The sequence below is a fragment of the Gossypium arboreum genome, chromosome 10 (genome assembly GCF_025698485.1).
Source record: "Gossypium arboreum isolate Shixiya-1 chromosome 10, ASM2569848v2, whole genome shotgun sequence".
Taxonomy (NCBI): domain Eukaryota; kingdom Viridiplantae; phylum Streptophyta; class Magnoliopsida; order Malvales; family Malvaceae; genus Gossypium; species Gossypium arboreum.
This window is the reverse complement of record NC_069079.1, coordinates 11,549,840-11,572,037: the sequence shown is the minus strand read 5'-3', so window position 1 is coordinate 11,572,037 and position 22,198 is coordinate 11,549,840. Positions and strand designations below refer to the sequence as shown.

The 22,198-nt window shown below is 34.8% G+C and overlaps 4 protein-coding genes across 4 annotated transcripts; all 4 read right to left on the bottom strand.

Moving 5' to 3' along the window:
* Positions 1–623: 623 nt before the first annotated feature.
* LOC108489080 (mitochondrial phosphate carrier protein 3, mitochondrial-like) lies at positions 624–4,297 on the bottom strand. Its single transcript, XM_017793352.2, has 6 exons — positions 3,796–4,297; positions 1,761–2,122; positions 1,626–1,669; positions 1,212–1,426; positions 984–1,108; positions 624–900 (listed from the first exon to the last, which is right to left on the bottom strand). Exons 1-6 carry the CDS (start codon positions 4,126–4,128, stop codon positions 843–845), a joined length of 1,137 nt encoding a protein of 378 aa, XP_017648841.1. The 5' UTR covers positions 4,129–4,297; the 3' UTR covers positions 624–842.
* Positions 4,298–6,333: 2,036 nt separating this feature from the next.
* Positions 6,334–9,745, bottom strand: LOC108489078 (mitochondrial phosphate carrier protein 3, mitochondrial-like). The gene is made up of 6 exons (XM_053020054.1): positions 9,232–9,745; positions 7,485–7,846; positions 7,350–7,393; positions 6,936–7,150; positions 6,708–6,832; positions 6,334–6,627 (listed from the first exon to the last, which is right to left on the bottom strand). Exons 1-6 carry the CDS (start codon positions 9,562–9,564, stop codon positions 6,570–6,572), a joined length of 1,137 nt encoding a protein of 378 aa, XP_052876014.1. The 5' UTR covers positions 9,565–9,745; the 3' UTR covers positions 6,334–6,569.
* A 4,249-nt stretch (positions 9,746–13,994) lies between these two features.
* Positions 13,995–14,654, bottom strand: LOC108488600 (uncharacterized). Its single transcript, XM_017792889.2, has one exon. It carries the CDS (start codon positions 14,431–14,433, stop codon positions 14,119–14,121), a length of 315 nt encoding a protein of 104 aa, XP_017648378.1. The 5' UTR covers positions 14,434–14,654; the 3' UTR covers positions 13,995–14,118.
* A 3,278-nt stretch (positions 14,655–17,932) lies between these two features.
* LOC108487414 (transcription factor TCP20) lies at positions 17,933–19,680 on the bottom strand. The gene is made up of 2 exons (XM_017791757.2): positions 18,278–19,680; positions 17,933–18,171 (listed from the first exon to the last, which is right to left on the bottom strand). The coding sequence occupies exon 1, from the start codon at positions 19,381–19,383 to the stop codon at positions 18,487–18,489; it is 897 nt and encodes a 298-aa protein (XP_017647246.1). The 5' UTR covers positions 19,384–19,680; the 3' UTR covers positions 17,933–18,171; positions 18,278–18,486.
* Positions 19,681–22,198: the final 2,518 nt, after the last annotated feature.

The window sequence follows — 22,198 nt, the reverse complement described above, 5'->3', positions numbered from 1 at the left end:
GAGTTTGAAAATTTCTTGCTACACGCCGCCCACCTCCTTTTGTAACCGAGTTGAAACACAATCGCCACCCATTGTTGGGATCGTACAGAGCTCTGATACCTTTATTGTAGGCTGAAATCTAGAATAGAAAAAATAGTCGAGAAAAGAAAAGAAAATATAGAAGAGAATGATGAATTTTCTTCAAGTATTTGCATAACTGTTTTTCTCCCAACAGCTCCGATTTTAAAAGAAAAAATAACGGCAAAGAACACGAAAAGAACATGGGCTCATTCTGTTACAACCAAAACGTTTTGTTTCACTAATTCTCTACACACCGCTTTGTTTAATTGCAACTAACCGCTTAAACCGACATTTTACCCTCATTATTTCTACTTAGTATTTTAGCCCATAACAAGATTGCGGTCATGTTAAAGAACCGTCTTTTCTATGAATAACTAGTTTTAACTTCCATGTTCTTAAAATGTAATAAATATTTTTTGTAGAGAGAGAGAGAGATGCCTTACTCAAAGAAAGCCGAACAAAAGCTCTCAACATTGCATTAGAAAGCTTGCAGAAGGTTAAAGTAAGCAGTATAACCCCATCTGCATCTGCTCCTTATTTTTAACTGTTACAGAAGGGGGGGATTGATCTTCAAATGAAATTCCATTTATGATCTAACTACTACAAAAATAATTAGTCTCCGTAGTTTGGAGGATGAGATCAAAACCATCCTCTCCTAAAACCAATAGTTTTTTTCAAAACAGAGCGACTTGATAAAAATGTTCTCAACGCAAAAAAGAATATCCTTCCACCAGCTTGACAAACCATTCCAGCAATCCTATGTTTACTTGTTTTCCAACATTCTATGCCTTGGCAGGCTCCACGGCAGCAGCTGCAGGAGCAACACCACCAGTAGTTGGCCTGAAAATTTTTGCATAAATCACATCAGCATAAACCACAAAGACATGAAATCTATATTGAGTCTGGTGCTGGGAAGAACTTACAGTCCCACAAACACTTTGAAAGCATCATATATACCCCACTGAGCTCCAGTTAGAGTTCCAATCATCACAATACGGAGGGGAAGACCACGGGTAAACAGACCCCATAATCCAAGCTTCTTCACAGCCTACATTGCCAAGAGATAGTAGAAGGGTCAAGGTAAAGTTAAAAAAACTGCTTCATAAATGAGAATTAAAAATCAAACGGATCATCCAAGACACAGAACTTACATCCCCAACAGTTGCTCCTTTGGCATTGTTAAGGAAGGAGACAAGGTTGTCAGCAGGATGCGAAACAATAGCACAGAAGACACCAGCGACATAACCACCAGCAAAACTAACACCAAGCTGCAGACTTTTGCTGCACTGCTCCTTGGGAGTGGGAATACCATACTTGTAGATCATCTCAACAATAGTTTCAAAAGAAGCAAATTTCATCATGGTATCTGAAACAAAGAAAGATCAAATAAATACTCTTACACTTAGCTGCACTTAGCAAATGCTAAAACTATGAACAGAAAAAGTGGGTTAGAGAGAAGGGGAGAAAGGTAAAAAAAAGGCATGACCAAATAAAAGTACAAGTTCACAAGCAATGATAATTGATAATAAAGGCAGTACTCAGCAAACTGTAAATGGAAAACTTACATGGAATCTGTCGGCCCCAAAGAGGAACAATACCCTTATACAATCTGCAAAGGGAAATAGTTAGAAAGCTCATTCTGACAGACGTTTCCTTGTATTATTCAAACAGAAAATTTAACATCGAGCATAGGAGCATACCCAACAGCACCTTCTGATCTGACAAACTTGGGAAGACCATCAGACAGACCCCTAGCAAAACCAGGCTGGGTTTGAACCCTGACCTTGACTGCCTCAAAGGGACAAAGTGCAACATCAGCAATCACCTCAGCAGATGCAGAGCCGGCAAGATAGATGAGAGTCTTGTACTTGGCAAAATATTCAGGTCCAGCAAGGTCAGAATAGTACTTCTTGAAGAACTCATAGAATCCAAACTTGCAAGCACCCTGTGCGCTGTAACCAAGAAGGGTAGGAACCCAACCACGGAAGAAGCCCCTCACTCCTTGCTCCTTTAATAGAACTCCGAAACCAGATGAGATACTTTTGTACTTTGCAGGGTCAATCTGGCAAAACATTCCTTATGTCATCAACTTAGATCATTCACCTTATTAATTACAGGTTACACAAAACTAAATCAAGAACGTAACATTAACTGTTCTATAAATTTTGTCTTATGTAGGATAAAAAGTCATCAGGTGCTTTAAATGTTAAACATTACAATAGAAAATAAACTAGATTAACAGCAACAAACAAAACCAAGTACTCATCTAACAAAGCTACCCAGTAAAATTCAGAAATCTGTCTATGAACAATAAAAGATATACAACTACAAGTGCGTTTAAGTACTACTGTACTAGTAAATAACATGATGCATAAAATTAAATTCAAGGAAATTATGTTTGGGCCAAGGACTAAAAAGGCTGAAAACCGCCAAAACCTCGCATAAGGGACAAACCCAATATCTCACCTGGAACAAATGAAGGTCAACCCCACACCAAGTATAATGAGAATCTGATACCTTTCTAAGTAAAGGTCTAATCGTAAGAGTATAGTGGCTGATTCTCTTGAGACAAGGCATTACACTTAAGACACTTAAGACACTTAAGACACTTGCCAATCACATTGGGACCCAAGTGGGACTGATTAGCAAGACAATGTATCCTCCCTTCACATCCAAGAGCACATGTCGAAGCCCTACATGACACAAGCAGCTTCCCCAGTCTTGAGAAAGCGCAGGCTTAGGTGTGCATGCACCTTGGCACTAAACAATCAACAGCCCATTTAATCAAACCCTTTTGGGCAAGTCCATTTAATCAAGCCCTTCCAGGCAAGCCCGTTTAATCAGGTGGGTGTTTGTCCATGTAAGCATGCTTTTTTGTAAGACAATGGGCATAAAACAAAATGAATAAAAAGCCTTAATAAAGTTTTCTTTGAAAAAAAAAATCACTTATTTTCATTAGACATACCTACTAGTAAGAAATGGATAGTATTAAACTCCATACTTCTCAATATTTGAGTATTCAACTCTAGAGTTTATTATATCTTACACTCTATATATAGACACAGGAAAACCCACATACATATTGTGCTTTACTTCAATCAGACTAGTGCTTTTCTGCAACTTGCGCCTGAGGCAATTTAGAACTCAAGCACCTAGCACCTTGCGCCATCAACAACACTGAGCTTCCCACACAAGACCCTATCTTAAAGGATAAATATAACCCAATTCCATTACCTTCTTCCCTGAGATACCTCATATAATGTTTCTCCGTTAAACCACTTCCACAGCACATAAACACTAATCCAACTACCTCTCATCCACCGTATGGACCTCCATTCCTTCTCCACAACCAGACTTTGCAACAACAAGGATCTAATACAAGATAACAGTTGAGAGATTTGAACCAAAAAAAAAAATCAAATCTCAATTGCAACCGAAGTTATACTCCTAAATAGTTCCGTATTCCTATAAATGACATCCTAAAAAGAAAAACTTGAAATACAAGGTACCAAAGTCGAAGGGACAGAAGCCATAATCATCAATAAAACCGACAGACAGTGATTTTAGTTCTGGAACTGAAGCAGTAAAAACTAGGCACCAATCTCATAAGCAAACAACTTGTCAATCAAAATTCTCAAGCGAACAACAAGCTTAGCTCAGATCTAATCTTAAAAAACTAGCAAAAATAAAGAACAATAGAAGGATAAAAAAAATAAGAGAGTCAGATCTGTAAACCTGCATATTACACTTGACGAGGTCAAGAGGAGTAACGGCCATGTGAGTGAGACCACAGCTAAGGATACCGCCAAAGGTACAAGCAGCGTAGAACTGAGGCGAATACATCTCGATCTTCTTCCCGGGCTCATTGGGGGAGGGGATCATGAAAGTTCTCGCCTTGATCGATGGCGAGGAAGAGGCCGCAGGAGCATCGGGTATAGTGAAGCGCGAAGCAGAGAAAGCAGGGCTGTTGGCGTTGAGGAGTCGATCCAGAGAGAAAGAGTTGGGAGCAGAAGAGTAAAGGAAGCTAGGGAGAAGTGATTGTTTGAAAGAATCAGAATCGATAGCCATTTCCGGAGGGGAAAAACGGAGAAATGGAAACGAGAGAAGATGAAAAGCGAAGAAATTGGGATTCCCTTCGGATTTTGTTTCTCTCGCTTGCCAAACTCTGTGTTAAGACATAGATGTTTCCGGCTTTATTATTGGGCACTACAAAGGAAATGGGAAAGAAAACCCTCGCGTGCTTTATACGCACCATCCCTAATTGACCTTGTCATTTTATGTTAATTACGAAAATGGTCATTCCCTTTTTCTTATAAGGTTAATATACTGTTTCATACTTGAATTTAACTTCGATAAGTAAGGTTTTTTTCCATTTTAGTATTTAATAAGTTTTAGAAATTACATTTTAGTACCAGGTTAATGTATGTATGGATGTTAGAATAGAAGTTCGCAACATTAGATGTCCCTTTAATTGTCTCTAGTGGTCCCGACTAATGGTCCAAAGAGTAAGTAAAGGCAAGTCAAACCTACCATATGGCATTGAATATCTATTGTTAACGGTGGAAAAGATTGACAAAGTGGGTTTAGAAATACCAAACTACATATAATATTTGTAAGCTCAAGGCTAACCCCCCTTAATATATGTAAAAATAGGTGATTGTATAAATCATTGGCTTGCTAAAAAAAGAAACTGATGGTTTGTTTAACATTGCTTGAAAAAATTTTTAAATCTTATGTCTATAATGTTTTTTTTTTAAAGAATAAAGATGAAGTTATTCAAGTATCGAATTTGAAATTAAAGTAAAAAAAGTTTGATTCTACTCAGACACGTCACTTCCTTGCTCATGTTTAAGTCACAATCAAAATCAAATTATCAATGCTAACACTACAGCTCAAACCAGAATTTTATATTATCCTATATATAAAACACACATGTATGTAACTTACGGCTGTTAATTACCAGATTTGCATCTTTGTCTTGTATAAAACAGTGGCATTATCTTCTACGAAAGCGATAGCTGCCGCATTTTGTTGATTTTCTATCAACGAAATCTTGTGTTAGAATTGATTGTATTTGAACATAATAAAGCATTTATTTCCTGATTCTATTGTGATGGGGACTACGGGTGGGTGGCGTTTTCCATTGACGTTGGGGGTCGTTTTCTCTTTTAGTTCACTAGTTGCCTGGGAGGAATAAGCAAGCATGAAAAATGATTGATCCTGTCATAGTTTCAACATGTTTGAAGAAACAAGTGTCATATAAGGATGTTAAAGGAACTGGAAAAGTTGCAATTCAAAGAAGAAGTGCCAAGACTGAAGGCCATGCTGCGGTTCAAACTGAAACTAGAGAGGTAAAAGTGTTGGATGGTTTAGGGAATTTCAAATCAATGAAGGGTCGAGTGCCAACAAGAGAAAGAGAGAGGAGGAATAGATGAGAAGGGAGTGCTTCTGGTTTCACCTTCAAAGAAGAAGACTTCAGACAATGATGATGGAGATTCCCCCGAAAGGGAACACATTGATACCCAATATGCTTTAACTACTGGCGCATGAGTTCAATAACACTGTCAATGTAACCCACCGGAATACTGGGAAACTTTACAGGCCGCCAAGAAGCTGCTGATGTGAGGGAGAACGAAAATCTTGAAGCTGTGGGTGAGCACGATGGTCTGTCACCAGTGATGAATGCGAATAGAAATTTTGCTATTTCTATTTTTGTCTGATAACTTTGCTGTTGAATGTTGATGATGACGTTCTTGTTTTTGAGCAAGGGTTGTGAGTTGGGTGGTATTAAGGGTTGTGAGATAGGGTTGAGGCACAGTTCTTTACCAGCCCTCTCACTTGGCATTGGAACATTAGAGGTTTGTATCAAACACTACTTATTGACCGCTCTGGTTATGACTCAAACACAAAGTCAATTTAAATTTCTTGATGGCAACTAAACTTTTGCTAAATTTGAGCAAGAAAATGGCGACAATGCGAGATTTATATAACGTTGTAGGAGCTGATTGGGTTGGGATGGTGGGATTGCGGTCATGTGAAACAACCCTCTAAGGTGCACCGTCTTTTGTATGAATAACTACTTGTAACTTCCATGAAATTTATCTAAAAATGTAATAAATATTTTTTTGCACAGAGAGAAAGTGAGATGCCTTAAAGAAAGCCGAACAAAAGTTCTCAATATTACATTAAAAAGCTTCCTTAACAAGGTAAAGTAAGCAGTATCGTCCCCATCTGCATCTGCTCCTTATTTTTAACTGCTACAGAAGGGGGGGATTGATCTTCAAATGAAATTTCATTTATGATCTAACTATTACAAAAATAATTAGTCTCCGTAGTTTGGAGGATGAGATCAAAACCATCCTCTCCTAGAACCAACAGTTTTTTTCAAAACAGAGCGACTTGATAAAAATGTTCTCAACGCAAAAAAGAATATCCTTCCACCAGCTTGACAAACCATTCCAGCAATCCTATGTTTACTTGTCCCCCATGACAACAGGATTTCCAACATTCTATGCCTTGGCAAGCTCCACAGCCGCAGGAGCAGGAGCAACACCACCAGTAGTTGGCCTGAAGGATTGCAGAAAAAACATTAGCATAAACCACAAAAGCATGTATATTAACCGAGTCTAGTGCTGGGAAGAACTTACAGCCCCACAAACACTTTGAAAGCATCATAGATACCCCACTGAGCTCCAGTTAGAGTTCCAATCATCACAATACGGAGGGGAAGACCACGGGTAAACAGACCCCATAATCCAAGCTTCTTCACAGCCTACATTGCCAAGAGATAGTAGAAGGGTCAAGGTAAAGTAAAAAAAACTGCTTCATAAATGAGAATTAAAAATCAAACGGATCATCCAAGACACAGAACTTACATCCCCAACAGTTGCTCCTTTGGCATTGTTAAGGAAGGAGACAAGGTTGTCAGCAGGATGCGAAACAATAGCACAGAAGACACCAGCGACATAACCACCAGCAAAACTAACACCAAGCTGCAGACTTTTGCTGCACTGCTCCTTGGGAGTGGGAATACCATACTTGTAGATCATCTCAACAATAGTTTCAAAAGAAGCAAATTTCATCATGGTATCTGAAACAAAGAAAGATCAAATAAACACTCTTACACTTTGCTACACTTAGCAAATGCTAAAACTATGAACAGAAAAAGTGGGTTAGAGAGAAGGGGGGAAAGGGAAAAAAAAGGCATGACCAAATAAAAGTACAAGTTCCCAAGCAATGATAATTGATAATAAAGGCAGTACTCAGCAAACTGTACATGGAAAACTTACATGGAATCTGTCGGCCCCAAAGAGGAACAATACCCTTGTACAATCTGCAAAGGGAAATAGTTAGAAAGCTCATTCTGACAGACGTTTCCTTGTATTATTTAAACAGAAAATTTAACATCGAGCATAGGAGCATACCCAACAGCACCTTCTGATCTGACAAACTTGGGAAGACCATCAGACAGACCCCTAGCAAAACCAGGCTGGGTTTGAACCCTGACCTTGACTGCCTCAAAGGGACAAAGTGCAACATCAGCAATTACCTCAGCAGATGCAGAGCCGGCAAGATAGATGAGAGTCTTGTACTTGGCAAAATATTCAGGTCCAGCAAGGTCAGAATAGTACTTCTTGAAGAACTCATAGAATCCAAACTTGCAAGCACCCTGTGCGCTGTAACCAAGAAGGGTAGGAACCCAACCACGGAAGAAGCCTCTCACTCCTTGCTCCTTTAGTAGAACTCCAAAACCAGATGAAATACTTTTGTACTTTGCAGGGTCAATCTGGCAAAACATTCCTTATGTCAGTCAACTTAATCATTCACCTTACTAATTATAGGTTAAATAAAAACAAATCAACAAAGTAACATTAACTGTTCTGTAAAATTTAAGTCTATGTATGACAAAAATGTCATCAGTTGCTCTAAATATCAACCATTACAGTATAATAAATAGCTAGATTAACTGCATAAAAACAAAAACAAGTATTCCAGGAAATTATGTTTGGGCCTAGGACTAAAAAAGGCAAGGACAAACCAGATATCTCAACAGGAATAAATGAGGTACAATCCCACGCGAAGGATAATGAGGACCTGATTCCTTTCTGCGTAAAGGTCTAATGTATGATTATAGTGGCTGATTCTATTGAAGACGAGACATTACATGCAAGGACACTTAAGACACTAGTCAATCACATAGGGATCCAAGTGGGACCGATTAGCAGGACAATGCATACTCCCTTCACATCCAACAGCACATGTTGAAGCCCTACATGACACAAGCAGCTTCCCCAGTTTTGTAGAAGCGTGTTCTTTTTGGCAAGGAATTAAAAGCCTCATTAAACTTCTCTTTAATTTCTTTTATTTTTTTTTCACTTTTTTTCATTAGACATACCTTCACTAGTAAGAAATGGATAGTATTAAACTTCGTACTTCTCAATATTTGAGTATTCAACTTTAGAGTTTATTATATCTTATGCTAGATATATAGACACAGAAAAAAACCACATACATATTGTGCTTTACTTCAATCAGACTAGTGCATTTTCCACCTTGCGCCTGAGGCAATGTAAGAGCTCAAGCACCTAAAGTGCACCTTGCCCCTTTGACAACATAGAGCTTCCCACACAAGATCATATCTTAAAGGATAAAAATAACCCCATTCCATCAGCTTCTTCCCCAAGATACTTCATATTGTGTTACTCCGTTAAACCACTTCCACAGCACATAAACACTAATCCTACTACCTCTCATCCACCGTATAGACCTCCATTCCTTCTCCGCAACCAGACTTTGTATCAACAAGGATCTAATACGAGATAACAGTTGAGAGATTTGAACAAAAAAAAATCAAATCTCAATTGCAACCGAAGTTATACTCCTAAATAGTTCCGTATTCCAATAAATGACATCCTAAAAAGTAAAACTTGAAATACAAGGTACCGACGTCGAAGGGACAGAAGCCTTGATCATCAATAAAACCGACAGACAGTGATTTTAGTACTGGAACTGAAGCAGTAAAAATTAGGCACCAATCTCATAAGCAAACAACTTGTCAATCAAAATTCTCAAGCGAACACCAAGCTTAGCTCAGATCTAATCTTAAAAAACTAGCAAAAATAAAGAACAATAGAAGGATAAAAAAAAAAGAAGAGAGCCAGATCTGTAAACCTGCATATTACACTTGACGAGGTCAAGAGGAGTAACGGCCATGTGAGTGAGACCACAGCTAAGGATACCGCCAAAGGTACAAGCAGCGTAGAACTGAGGCGAATACATCTCGATCTTCTTCCCGGGCTCATTGGGGGAGGGGATCATGAAAGTTCTCGCCTTGATCGATGGCGAGGAAGAGGCCGCAGGAGCATCGGGTATAGTGGAGCGCGAAGCAGAGAAAGCAGGGCTGTTGGCGTTGAGGAGTCGATCCAGAGAGAATGAGTTGGGGGAAGAAGAGTAAAGGAAGCTAGGGAGAAGGGATTGTTTAAAAGAATCAGAATTGGTAGCCATTGCCGGAGGTTAAAAAAAAGGAGAAATGGAAGCGGTAGAAATGGAGAGCGAAGAAATTGGGATTCCCTTCGGATTTTGTTTCTCTCGCTTGCCAAACGCTGTGTTAGGACTCAGATGTGTCCGGCTTTATTATTTGGCACTGCGAATGAAATGGGAAAGAAAACCCTCGCGTGCTTTATACGCACCATACCTAATTGCCCAAGTCATTTCACGTTAATTACGAAAACGGTCAATCTTTTTTCATAGGGGTGATATACTATGTGGTACCTAAATTTAGCTTTAATATTTAATTTAGTGTATGAGTTTTTTAGTCAAACTGGGTACTTGAGTTTGGTTTCAAAACTCGGTTTGGTAAAAAAATATTCAATTTGGTATCTGAATTTTTTTTAAATTGATACTTAATTTTTTATCCCATTTAGGAGAGAGTTAAAAAATTTGTGAGGTTAGAATTAAATTGTATATTTTATAATAGTAAAAATATAATTTTATCATTTTAATAGTTTATATCTTTATAACTTGTAAATGATTAAATCATATTTTATCATTTTGTGGCCCAAAGTACAATTTTATCATTACTAATGTAAAATTTTATAAATTTTAAAGGGGTCTAAATGAAAAACAATTCATTTTAGGGGTGGCTTCTCTACTGATCTCATTTAAGTTTTTGAATTTAGCTTCAATATTCAATTTAGTAATTGAGTTTTTTTCTATTTCAATTAAGTACCTATATTCTTTTTACTAGAGTACATGTACAAAATATTCATTGAGCCAAGCTGTGATGTTTGGTTTGAGTACCAAATTAAACATTAAAACCAAATTCTGATACTAAATTGAGACCCTACATACTAAATTAAACCTTGAAACAAAACTCAAGTAGCAAATGATATATTAACTCTTTATTGTTTACATCATTGATTTTGACTAAATTTGTACCAGCATATTCTATATGTAAATTACTCAAAAGCCGCGTTAAAATCAATTAACGAAGCAAACGTAATCTATCATTTAAGGCAAATTTGAACAATTCAAGAAAAAATAATGAGTCAAATTTGAGAAATAATAATAATAATAATAGAGGGGCTAAATTTACAGAAAATAAACATTCCAAGGATGTCCTCTGAAATTTAACCTTGTTTTCTTTATATCTTTTCGATTCCTAACCCCGAGGCTGATTCCGGCTGGAGTTAGCTGGACTCGCTCTTCATTGGTCAACTCTGACGGCACCTCCAACCACACCACAAAACAGGAAAATAAAAATTAGATACGTAATGGAAAATAATAAAAAAATCTTCAACCCTTTTAAGGTGATTATTGTCCTATGAACTAAGTTTAAGTTGTTAATTGTATATTTTACAAAAATATATATTATATTTTTCTTTAAATAATTTTTATGTATTTCTATAAAAAAATATTATATTTTTATATTAAATATGATATATTAATAATTTTCTTTTAATACATTTAACCCTTAAATTTTCACATAATATGTAATGTGATATTTGTATTAAAAAATTGTACAATTTAAGACTTGTATTTTCTTCCATGTATATCAACCTACTCCAAAGCATGAACACAGATAAATTTATCTGTTTGACTTGCTTTTAAAAATAATAAATGAATTTCATGTGTATATTTTAAAAATCATTTTTGCTTTTTAGAATGATGATTTGAATTTAAATTATTTTTTAATAGATAAACGTTGGATTAATACGTTATAATTTCATTCTTATCTAATTTCTATTGTTGATTATAAATGGGTGTTATTTTTATGTCCAAGTTCGTTTCGAGTCAATTTCGATCATCAAAAAACTTATTTTATTATTTAAAATTAATAAAATATTTTTAAAAATTAATTGATATTTTATATATTTTATAAGTATATTTAAAATATTTTTACTTAAATTGAATTCCGGCCAACCTAGTTTTATTTGAAACACAAAATCTTAGTTCAAATCAAACCCACATGTTGGGCGGGCTACCCAACCATTGGACAGGTTTTCCGTTCGCCTAATTGGTTTTTTTTTTCTTGTTTTTAACATCCAATTGGTTTTATATATTGATTCTAACAAATTTGATATATCCTTAACCTTCTTTATAATAGTCACTTGGTTTATTATAGAACTGATTTTTTATGTTTTATTTTTATCTTGTATGATAATTTTTTATCTATAATAATAATCATAAATTATGAAGTACACTCCTTTTAAATAAGTTTTTATAACAAATTATTATCTTCATTTTAATAAACTTAGATTTATTCTTAAATGAAATAAAATAATAAATTTTAGTTAAAATTTTATATAAAACATTTTAATAATATTTTATTAAATAAAAATAATTTTAAATAAATAAAATTACATTCATAATTTTTATTAAATATACAATTAAATCTCAATAATTGATAAATTATTCATATACTATAATTTTTTTAAGTTGAAAATAAACTAAAAAAAAGATCAATTACTAGGAATCGCATTCTCGCCCTGTTCTTGGGAGGGTTAAGCTGTCAGCACATGCTTGGTTTCTTCTTATTACGAAATGCAAATTTCATCGTGCGGAACTTGTATTTTGATACACATTCTGACATGGGTGTCCTAATACAGATGAAGTAGTGAAGGAAATTTTAGAGGTGGAAATTATATTATAATTTTATAATAATAATAATATAATTTATGATTTAATAGTTTATATTTTTATACTTTTTAAAAGATTAAAATTAAATTTTATTATTTTTAAAGGGTCAAAATATAATTTTAACTTTATAAATTTAAAATTTTAAAAGATTTATATGAAAAATTTTCATTTTAGTGTCTAGCCATAGGTATGCCCTGCTAATACATGAAAAAACTTTAAGAAGAATTGAAAATATTGTTTGGGAAGCTAAAGCAGAAATACAAATAGAGTGGCTCGTAAGGGTGGTCTATCTAGGGAGGCTGATAGGCCTCTCTAAAATGAAAAATTATCAATTTAAATTTTTTTAAAAATTTTAAAATTTTAAATTAATAAAAGTAAATTTACATTTTAATCTCTTTAAAAATAATAAAATTTTAATTTAATTCTTTAAAATCTATAAAGATATAATTTATTAAAAATTAAAATTTAATTTCGGCCCTATCAAAATTTGTATCATAACCTTGTTGGGGTAGTCCTGTTGAGTGCAAAATATGCTAATTTTTATGTTATTCCCAGCAGTATTTTGCATGTTTTGTTTTAGGATAATTGGTCGGATATCATTGTTTGGGGTAAATCTGTTAGCTTGGAACAGTAATCCTAGTTGTGGAGGTGATTTTTTTGTTGTTTTTGTGCTGACTTCCCTTATCTATGTTTATGTTTTCCTACTGAATATATCCATAAGGAACATGAACCCCTATGGGATATGGCTATCACACTCAAATTGGCTACTCTTCTGTCAGTTAAATAACCAATATACAGTGATATAAAACTTTGTTAGTGGGGCTTTGAGCACTGTTTTTGAGACTTAAAAGTCAAATATTGTAATGCAATCTTTTTGTCATCCAACAATTCATATGCGTCCAGGAAGTCAGATCGCTTTGAACATCTTCCAAAAATGTAGATACCAACCTCTCCCTATGAACCTGCAAGGTCAAATCCTCTCCCTTGGCTTGTATTTCCAAAATCCACTTCTCTAGCCATTCCTTCACTTTCTCCCTATAATCATAACTCTTTATTTTTCATGACGCACTGATAGATAAAGGATATGATCTAAGTTGGAAAAATCTCGAGTATTCCGACACTCACCTTCAGTCCAAGCAACATAGGATATGAAAGCAATTGACTCAACAAAAACTTGTCTATTTGTAACATTTCCATCATTTCCATCATTTTCATGTTCGTGGACTAATAACTCTTTGAAGGCCATCGCTATCTGGCTTGTTGTAACAAAAAAAAATCTTATTATTGCATTAAATCAACAATCAGAAGTAGAAAAAATCCTATTTTCATTCATATGATATAGAGTCAAAATATTATTTCTATTTTTTTTTCTTCCTATTTCTTTTTATTTCCATTTATTTTATATTTTACTAGAATAACTAGAATAAATAATAATAATAATAACACTATGGATTTTGCACAATCCATTTTTATGTTATTTATGTTATGATTAAATCCTTTTGTCGAATCCTATCTATCAAAACTCCTATAACAAAAGATGGCAAGACCTTAAATTTTTTAGGCTCCTATCTTGTAATTCTATCTTGATTACGCCCACTTACAAGGGTCCTTTTATATACAATAAATTTAATATATACAATAAATTCAATAATCGCATTGTAAGGGGTATAATTTAGTGGTAAAAATGTGATTCATATAATTTATTCCTCAACAATATATAATTTCATATTTAAAATACTAGTACTAATCAACTTTGCTTTATGGTATGAAAATTTGCAAGAGACTAAAAGTGGGGATTGTTACAAGAATCTAGAAATCAGTTTATCCTGAAAATTGCATACACTAATACAGTAGTAAAAAAACAGCAGCCAAGCATCTCAGATGAGATTACTAGTTATTTTAAACTACATACATATATGCTTAAACAGTGTAAACGAATCTCATTACAAATAAGAAAAAGAGTTGCAGAAGAGCAAGAATGGCAACATCAGGCTTAGCTGAAGTACAAGAACTCTTCCCCACAAACTCGCCTGAAGATGGTATGGGTCCAAAGGCTCCTGAATCTGGCCACTGTGGGGGAGCTTGAGAAGGGAAAAATGAGGACATATTGGGTGCATTCACATATGGGGAACCAGCTGGAGAGGCTGAAATAGCATGCTTACTGGTCACAATTTGCAAACTAGAAAAGATGATGACCAATGGTACAACAACAGCAAACAATTTAGAGGTAGCCATGGATGTCAGCTGCAAAAGTAGTGAAGTAATCTCTTATCTGTATCCGAATATGGGGAAAGATAGGAGGATAAAGAGCTGATGGTTGGGTGTGGTTGCTGCAGCAGCATCTCACGAGACACACTGTGGAAATGTTAATTTCTACCTAAAATTTAAGGCATAATTATTAAAGCCTTTGTGGTTATTTGTTTCCTTGATCTGTTCGGTGGGTTGGGGTTAAAGAAGAGTGGTAAGATTCTCTGCCCTTTCTCTTTTATTATATATGTGTGTTTGTCGGCGAATGCCTGCTTGTCTGCCACATGATTAAGCTCTTGGATTTTGTACAAAGAGGCCTCAACCTATTTTATTATTATTTTTGTTTTGTTTTTACTTTTTGCTGTATCCATGTGGTTACCACTTAAAAGCTCAGCATTTCATTTGTAAATTACAATAGGCCCCTTAGCATTCAGTTAGTAAGACTGTATTTTAGTCATGGGAGTTTTCTGTAATGATGGTAATTACAGATTTGGATATTACTTCATTCAACAGTGGAATCCTGTCTGCTCATTTGGGCCTTGTCAGTAAGATGTGCTCAACTCTCAACTGGACGTTCGGGTTCATGGCCGAAATAATAATAAAAAATTTACATAGGATATGAAGGACTTAAATTGAGGTCAAATCTTTTTGAATGTGTTTGACTTTTTTTATCATGTTTTTATTTTATTTTCTTTTTTTCAAGTAATATCTGTCTTAGTTATCTCATTTCTTGAGGTATTGCCCTTTACTTGCAAGGGTTCCCCATTTCTAGACTTGTGAATGGCAATTAACAACTTACTAAAAAAAAGACTTATTAATTCAGTTCCTGCAATTCAATAAAGAATGACAAATCTTTCAAAAAAAAAATGAATTGAAGACAGACAAAAGGCAAAGGCAGTTCTCTTTTGGCTTTTGTCATTGGCATTCACTCGTCTTTTGATCTAATGCCCCGTTTCTACCTCGTTTTTCTTGCACTAGGCTTTGTCTGTCACATTGAAAAAAAAGTTCTTTTTCTCTTCTTTTTAAGATACTAATAAACAAGTTCCACTGTCCAAAATTATCCAAATTTTTTAGATGAAAAGGTTAAACTTCTCTTTTTCAGGTAAAACAAAAGCCGAAATGAAGTGAATGCACATGATTCTTTGAATTCAGGTAAACAACAAACATGTTACTACTCTTAACCTTGGAAAAAGAAAGAGTAAGAATCGGGGTCATACATATTTTATTCAGTGAAACAATTTCAACAAGCAACTTCTTCAATGTCATGGCTACCTTGGACTTCCAAGAACATGAGAGCTATGCCTATGTGTGTGTTGTTGGGGGAGTCGTATCCTCAACATATTATTGTCTTTGATTAGGTTTTGTTTCCCAACTCTGTTGAGTGGGATTGATTAGGTTTGTTTCCCTACTCTGTTGAGTGGGAATATTTTGTGCATGGTTGGACTCATCCTCTATTATCTATATTATATAAGTCATTTATGAGAGAAGATGATACAACTTAAGCTAGAGTAGTATCGTCCTCCCCATCAAATGCCATAAATTATAAGGTCAAATCCAACTATGCATAAACTCTTCTGTTTTCAGGATTATTCAAGTACTTCGAGACATTCTCAATTTGTAAATCTATTAAAATTTTGTAAAATTAAGATATAAAACCCAATGAAAATCAATACCAAATATGTTGGGAGACACCTCAATGTTTTAACTAGATATTGCTGAACAAATTTAATTATTGGGCAGGCTAATTGCACCCTAGGAGACCGTGGTAAGGAGGTGGCAAAAAATAATAAAACCAAATATTAAGTCCTATAGTTATAAGTCATGCAGCACAAGAAAATGTGTGAGAATAGTCAACCTGAAAGGCTGCCACTAGGAGTAAATAACAATGAATGCTTAAGGAAAACTACAACATTAAGATACTCTACCAACAAACGCAGCAAATAAAGACAGACTTGATTGCGAACTGCAGAAATGGTGGAGCACAAATTTAACCTCAACCTCCCCAACTTCCAAAAATGCAAGGACCACTGTAGTTTCACATTGCTGATTTCTTTCAAGTGCCATGTTAGAAAATGCCATTCTTGCTCTATTTCCTTTAACTTTCTGTTTTAAGTTCTTGGTCGTAAATTATTTATTTGATGAAATGTTACTTTTTAAGTATTTTAGGGAACAAAACTAAACAAATTTATCAACTTTGCTTTGTGCTAGAGTCCATGAGTTCTCACAAGCCAAGGAAAAAAAAGAAGGCTCTCTTTGTATTAGAGTATTCACAATGAGTCTTCATTGCCAGGAAACCAAAAATAGGAAGAACATTAAAACTGTCATAGGTTTCACATGAAATTACTGAACAAAAATCAACAATGGGAGATGGCAATCCAAAAAGGAGAACTCAACCTGAACCTTATTAAATTACAAGAGAGGCAGCAGCAACAAAAGAGATGTCATTTTGCTACTTATTGAACACTAGTTTATAAAGAAAATAACCCCAACATGCAAGAGTGAAAGGATTCTATCAGCAGAAGGGAAGAATCAGACATGAATGCTCCACTTCTCCCAGTCCTAAATGTTTTTACTGATTCACTTCAAACATGCATGCGAGTAGAAAGCTCAAAACAATGGTAGAATTGAGAGAGTATCGTCATTTAAAGTTGATGAACAAAGCTCTTAGGCAAAAGTAAACTTCTGAAGCTTCGTAAAAGAAGTGGTTCTATGGTATTTAAAGCTTTAGTCGAGGATTCTTAAGCCGTTTGATGCAATAACTACTCATCAACTTGGAAATAGGAGATTATTAGGGGGCGTTTTCAATGCTTTTGGAATAGCAAAAGCACTTTTTCCCCACACAAGCATTGAAGAACACTTGGCTTTTAGAGATTTTACGTTGCCTCAAGGTCAGAAACTGCAGTTGAAGAAGGCAAAAGCAGGACATTTGCTAGCACTGACACTTTTATGTTGAATCCATTTGTTTCATTAAGTACTATGAATGGTCTGAGCTAGAAAAGGTAAATTATGACGGTTTGGAAAACGAAGACTGCCTGAAACTGCACCATTTTAAAAGGGTCAGTCATGAGTCATCCTTTGCATAAAACGCTTTCTAGAATAATTCATATGATGGCTTAAAGAAATCTGAGTTTGCCAAAGAATTTTGCAGAAATCTTGAGACAACACTCACATATATAATCTTTGCTCAACATCAACCAGAAAATAGTTAATAACACATACTAAGTGCTGTTCTCTTATATGTCAAGCAGAGAGTAGATACAAATTCCATAAATAAACATTAATTGGGTGATGAAAACTTCAGGAATAATAAATAGAGAAAAAGTTATATATGGGGTTCAACAAAGAAGGAAATAAGCTGAAACAGTTTTCCCGAAAAGGTAAGATCAGCAGAAAAGAACAACTGCGAAGTGATGACATAAGAACTAGGTTCATAATTGTTAGCAGACTTTCTATTGTAGGAAAAATGAAAGCTTTTGGCATCCAGATATAATCAATAATTTGCACTTTATTTCTTTTAGAGAAATAAGAGTTCTTACTTCATATAAGAAGAAACTGGACATGTATGACTACAAATTGCTATTTTTAATTTCACAAACAAACTGATTACCACTCCATCCAGACCTAGAGAAGAAGACAATTAAATTTGCCTTGTACTAATCAACACACCTCTGAATCAAAATAGAAGATAAGCCCAAAACCAAGCTACTAGGCTGTGCAAAGCTCCACCTGCACATTCCACAGCAAAAGCAACAAGGCATGAAACAGTTAAAACTTCTTTGAGGGCTGTGGAGGATGTTAGTTCAACAAAAGGCAAGAATCAAGAAAAAAGCACCTCTGTAATGGAAATCCGGGTGATGCAGCGCAGAAAGAAGGGGGCAAAATATCCATCCAGTCACCATAGGTTTCTGAGAGGCAAATTATCCATTTTTTCTCACTATTTTTTTCTCTCCAATTATACAATATTGAAAAGCATTACAAGAAAAGGAGGTCATCCTCTCTCAGCCATGCTACTTTTTAATCTTGCTCCCAAAGTTGATAACTTTACTCGCCTGATCCTTCGGAATCATCTTTAGCAGAGGGCTGCTGGTGGTGGTGGTGGTGGTGATTCTGATGTTGCTGTTGTTGATGCACTCTCGCCTGCCCCATCTGCTGATAAATCTGGGTCAAGGCTTGAGGATTTAGAACCCCAAAATGACCTTCTTGAGACAACCCAAGTTCCAAACCAGGGAGCTGTTGGTTAGCCGCACCCAGCATTGAGGTGAAACTCATCTGACCCATGGTAGTAGCTGTCAAGTCAAAACCAGGAAACCCAATCTTTTGAAGATAATTAGAACCTTCACTGCCTAAATTTGTTGTAGATGGAGCAGATGATGACTGAAACCCATAACCACTGACTGGGGGCCATGACCCTGTTGCCACATGATGGGGTCTCCCCAAATTGCCACCAACCATTCCCCAATTGGTCCTACTGCTCCCTGACCCTACACTGGACCCCCCTAAATCTTCCATCTTTTGGTGCAACCCCGCTGATAGAGAGCCCCCTTGCTGTGAAACTGAGGCTCCAGCAGCCGCCAAAGCAGATGCCGGTATCGTTCCGCTCCCCGTGGCGGCTATTATCGATGGTTCAGCTTGTTGTAACAACCACTGTATGGTTTCCCCATCAGATTTGTGACCCAATTCCCTGGTCAACTGAAAGATCCTAGCTGCACATAAGGCAGGCATCCTTATCCTTCTACCTCTTCCTTCAACTTTGATATGCCTGTCCTTGTTAGAACTCCTCTTTGGGGCCAACTGTTGTTTCTTCCCTTCTTCTTTATCTGCAACAACAACATCCTTCGTTTCAGCTGCTTTGCTCTCACCCATGTTTTGAAGCTCTTGTTGTGGTTGTGTTGGCAGGCTCAAGAAGTTGGGTAATTCCTTAGAACCCTTGGGATCCATTAACGAGTAGAAAGGGAGCCCTCTTTGATTGAAATACAAGGTGAGCTGAAAAAAAAACAAATCCTAAACTTTCATAAGTTTTCACTGCTTTTGGCAAAGGAATCCGAAGACGAAGTATTATTTATTGAAATCCCAAAGCACTCCCGAAATGTCAAAATTTTTAAACTTGATTTCACTTTACAAGATGTCAATTTTTCTTCCCCTCTTTCTCGTATATGCTTTAGCCGGCTGGCTCTTTCTTGCTTATTTCTTACCCTTCTTTTTCACTGTCGTAAAGGGTGGGGGTTTGACTGCTAGCTTTTCTTATATCATTGTAATTTTACGGTTAAAGTAATTAGAAGGTCCTATAAGATAGGGAGTGGATGAAATTATTCCTTTATAGTTAAATAAGTTAATATTTATAAAACTATTTTAAATTTTTTCTTTTAATTATAATTTAATTCTAAATAAGAATTTATTTAAAAATCAAAAAAAAAATTAACACCTTAAACAATAAATTATGCTTTTAAAAACAATAAATATTTACTTTTTTTTTATAAAATAAATAATTACACATAAATTATAGTATCCAAGGAATATTTTGAAAAATCTGTAGGTCAATACGAAATTGCTTTATCAAACCTGCAAGGGTTCTCTATTTCAACTTAGTATTATTAAATTTTTAAACAGTAAATTATTAGTCACTTAATTATTAAAAATTTTTATTTTAAATGATTAAAATAAAAATTTACAATTAAACACTCATGTTACATAATTCGATTATTTTAATTATTTCAATTAAAATAATAATTAAAAATCAATACAATAATAAATTTAGCTCTCAACTTTTATAATTTAATCATAATATTAAAAAATTATCTTCAAAATTTAGAGATAATCTTAATTTGAAATATATAAAATACATAAATATATTTTAAAATATAATAATAAATTTAAAAATGTATAAAATGTCAAGAAACGCCGTCCCCACGGATTGTAAAAGCATTCTCATGAAAAGATTCTCGTCCGTCGTCGAAGCGATGGATTGCCGTTTGAATGTTCTATCGGTGACGTTTTCGGTTAACGATCTTTCGATTCTGAAGACGGTGACGGTTTCCGTTACAGGGATGAATTTTATTTTATAAGATAACTACGCCGAAACGGGCTGCTCCGCCGCCTCTTATAGCCCAAAAAGATCTTCGCCCATGCTTTCCGGTCAAGGATTTTTCCGTTAACGTCGACTAATTTAACATCTACGACATGATCAACCAACAAACCGTCCAGCACCGCTTAAATGACCACCGACGCCGACAGTAGGACAAACCCCCGCCCGAAACTCATGAACTTTACTGTTTTTCCAAATGTTATAAAAAAGTTCACCGAGTGTAGCACCGGCGTCGACCCAAGCTGTTTCATCGGTCATATTAACAGAAACAGACCGGAGATTTAAACATATCGAGAACAAAAAAGGGTTTATCAAAAACATAAGATAACCCTTCGTGATCATGGCCGCCGCTACGAATTTTGAGTTGAAACCCAAGCTTTTAGGAACAAATAACGGCGGCGGAAACATGGGGTTCATCTAAAGGAGTGATGATGATGACTGGTTTAGGGGTTGAAGAAGTGTTGAAACGGGCATTTCGAGTGTAAGCACGTAAAACTGAAGTATATGGAGGGTTGGATTTAGAGATGATAATGGAGGAAGCTATGTCGGTGGGAATGGATTGGGTTAAACATTGAAGAAGGTATTGATGAGTAGGATCTGAAACTGCCATTGAATGATAAAGGTTGAAGAAAATCACAAAAAATGTCAAGAAATAAAATACTTTTTAAAAATATTTGTTATTATATTTTCAAAATTTTTATATATATTTTAAAATATATTTATATATTTCTTTAATTTTTAAAATTAGTATCAATTTGAGATGATTTGTACATTTTGAGGATTATTTTTTCTTAAAATTATAACTAAAATGATATAATATGTAAAAGTTGAATGTTAAATTTTTTATTATACCGATTTTTTAACTGACACGTTTAGTTGTTTGTGATTTTAACGAGTGTAACTAAAATGATCAAGCTATATAACGTGAGTGCTTAAATTACAAATCTTTTATTTTGAAGTGAATTTTTGAAAAATACCAATTTTTTAAAAAATTACTAGATTAGGTTGTTTTTCAAAAAAAATTAAGGGACTAAGCCTAAATAATGAAAACGCTTTAGAAAGCATTGTACACTCACCGACTGAAAGATGGAATGTGTGCATCTTGAGTCTCTACCTTTTCACCAATTCGCTTACAAGTGTGGGATCCAATTTACATCCCCTACCCATAGAGACCATGTTAAAAAATCTTGCATCTCTCAAGTATGATTCGATTACAAATGTACGTCTCAAAAATCTAATCTTTAGACTACATATAAAAAATAAAAAAATACTAAATTATAGTATAACAATAAATTATTTAAATTAAATTAGATTAAATATAATAATAAAAATTCTTATCATTTGCAATTGATCGATCAAAATGTACTTTCCATTCAAACGGATTAAAGATTTTGTTATTATTAATTTTGAAAACATGAAATAAATTGTAATAGAAAAAATAATTTAAGAAAATCTTAATACAATCTTAATATATAAAAAAAGTTGAGAGAAATAAAAATTAAGTGAGAAATTAAGAGAAAATTGAGAGAAATTCGACAGATATTTGAGAATGTGAGAGAGATATGTGAGATTGAATTGAAAAAAGAAATGAAATGTGGGGCTTATATAGAAAAAAAAATAATAGACGTTAAGGGGTTAACTGTTGGGTTTTAATGACTATTTAAATAGATT

Bases quoted from the DNA above. Each gene is read 5' to 3' on its own strand.
- LOC108489080 (XM_017793352.2), bottom strand. From the start codon at position 4,128: ATGGCTATCGATTCTGATTCTTTCAAACAATCACTTCTCCCTAGCTTC. The intron at 2,123-3,795 runs GTTTACAGATCT...ATGTTTTGCCAG, and splicing joins TCGTCAAGTGTAATATGCAG to ATTGACCCTGCAAAGTACAA. The intron at 1,427-1,625 runs GTAAGTTTTCCA...TCTTTGTTTCAG, and splicing joins TTGGGGCCGACAGATTCCAT to ATACCATGATGAAATTTGCT.
- LOC108489078 (XM_053020054.1), bottom strand. From the start codon at position 9,564: ATGGCTACCAATTCTGATTCTTTTAAACAATCCCTTCTCCCTAGCTTC. The intron at 7,847-9,231 runs GTTTACAGATCT...ATGTTTTGCCAG, and splicing joins TCGTCAAGTGTAATATGCAG to ATTGACCCTGCAAAGTACAA. The intron at 6,628-6,707 runs GTAAGTTCTTCC...GCAATCCTTCAG, and splicing joins TTCAAAGTGTTTGTGGGGCT to GCCAACTACTGGTGGTGTTG.
- LOC108488600 (XM_017792889.2), bottom strand. From the start codon at position 14,433: ATGGCTACCTCTAAATTGTTTGCTGTTGTTGTACCATTGGTCATCATC.
- LOC108487414 (XM_017791757.2), bottom strand. From the start codon at position 19,383: ATGGATCCCAAGGGTTCTAAGGAATTACCCAACTTCTTGAGCCTGCCA.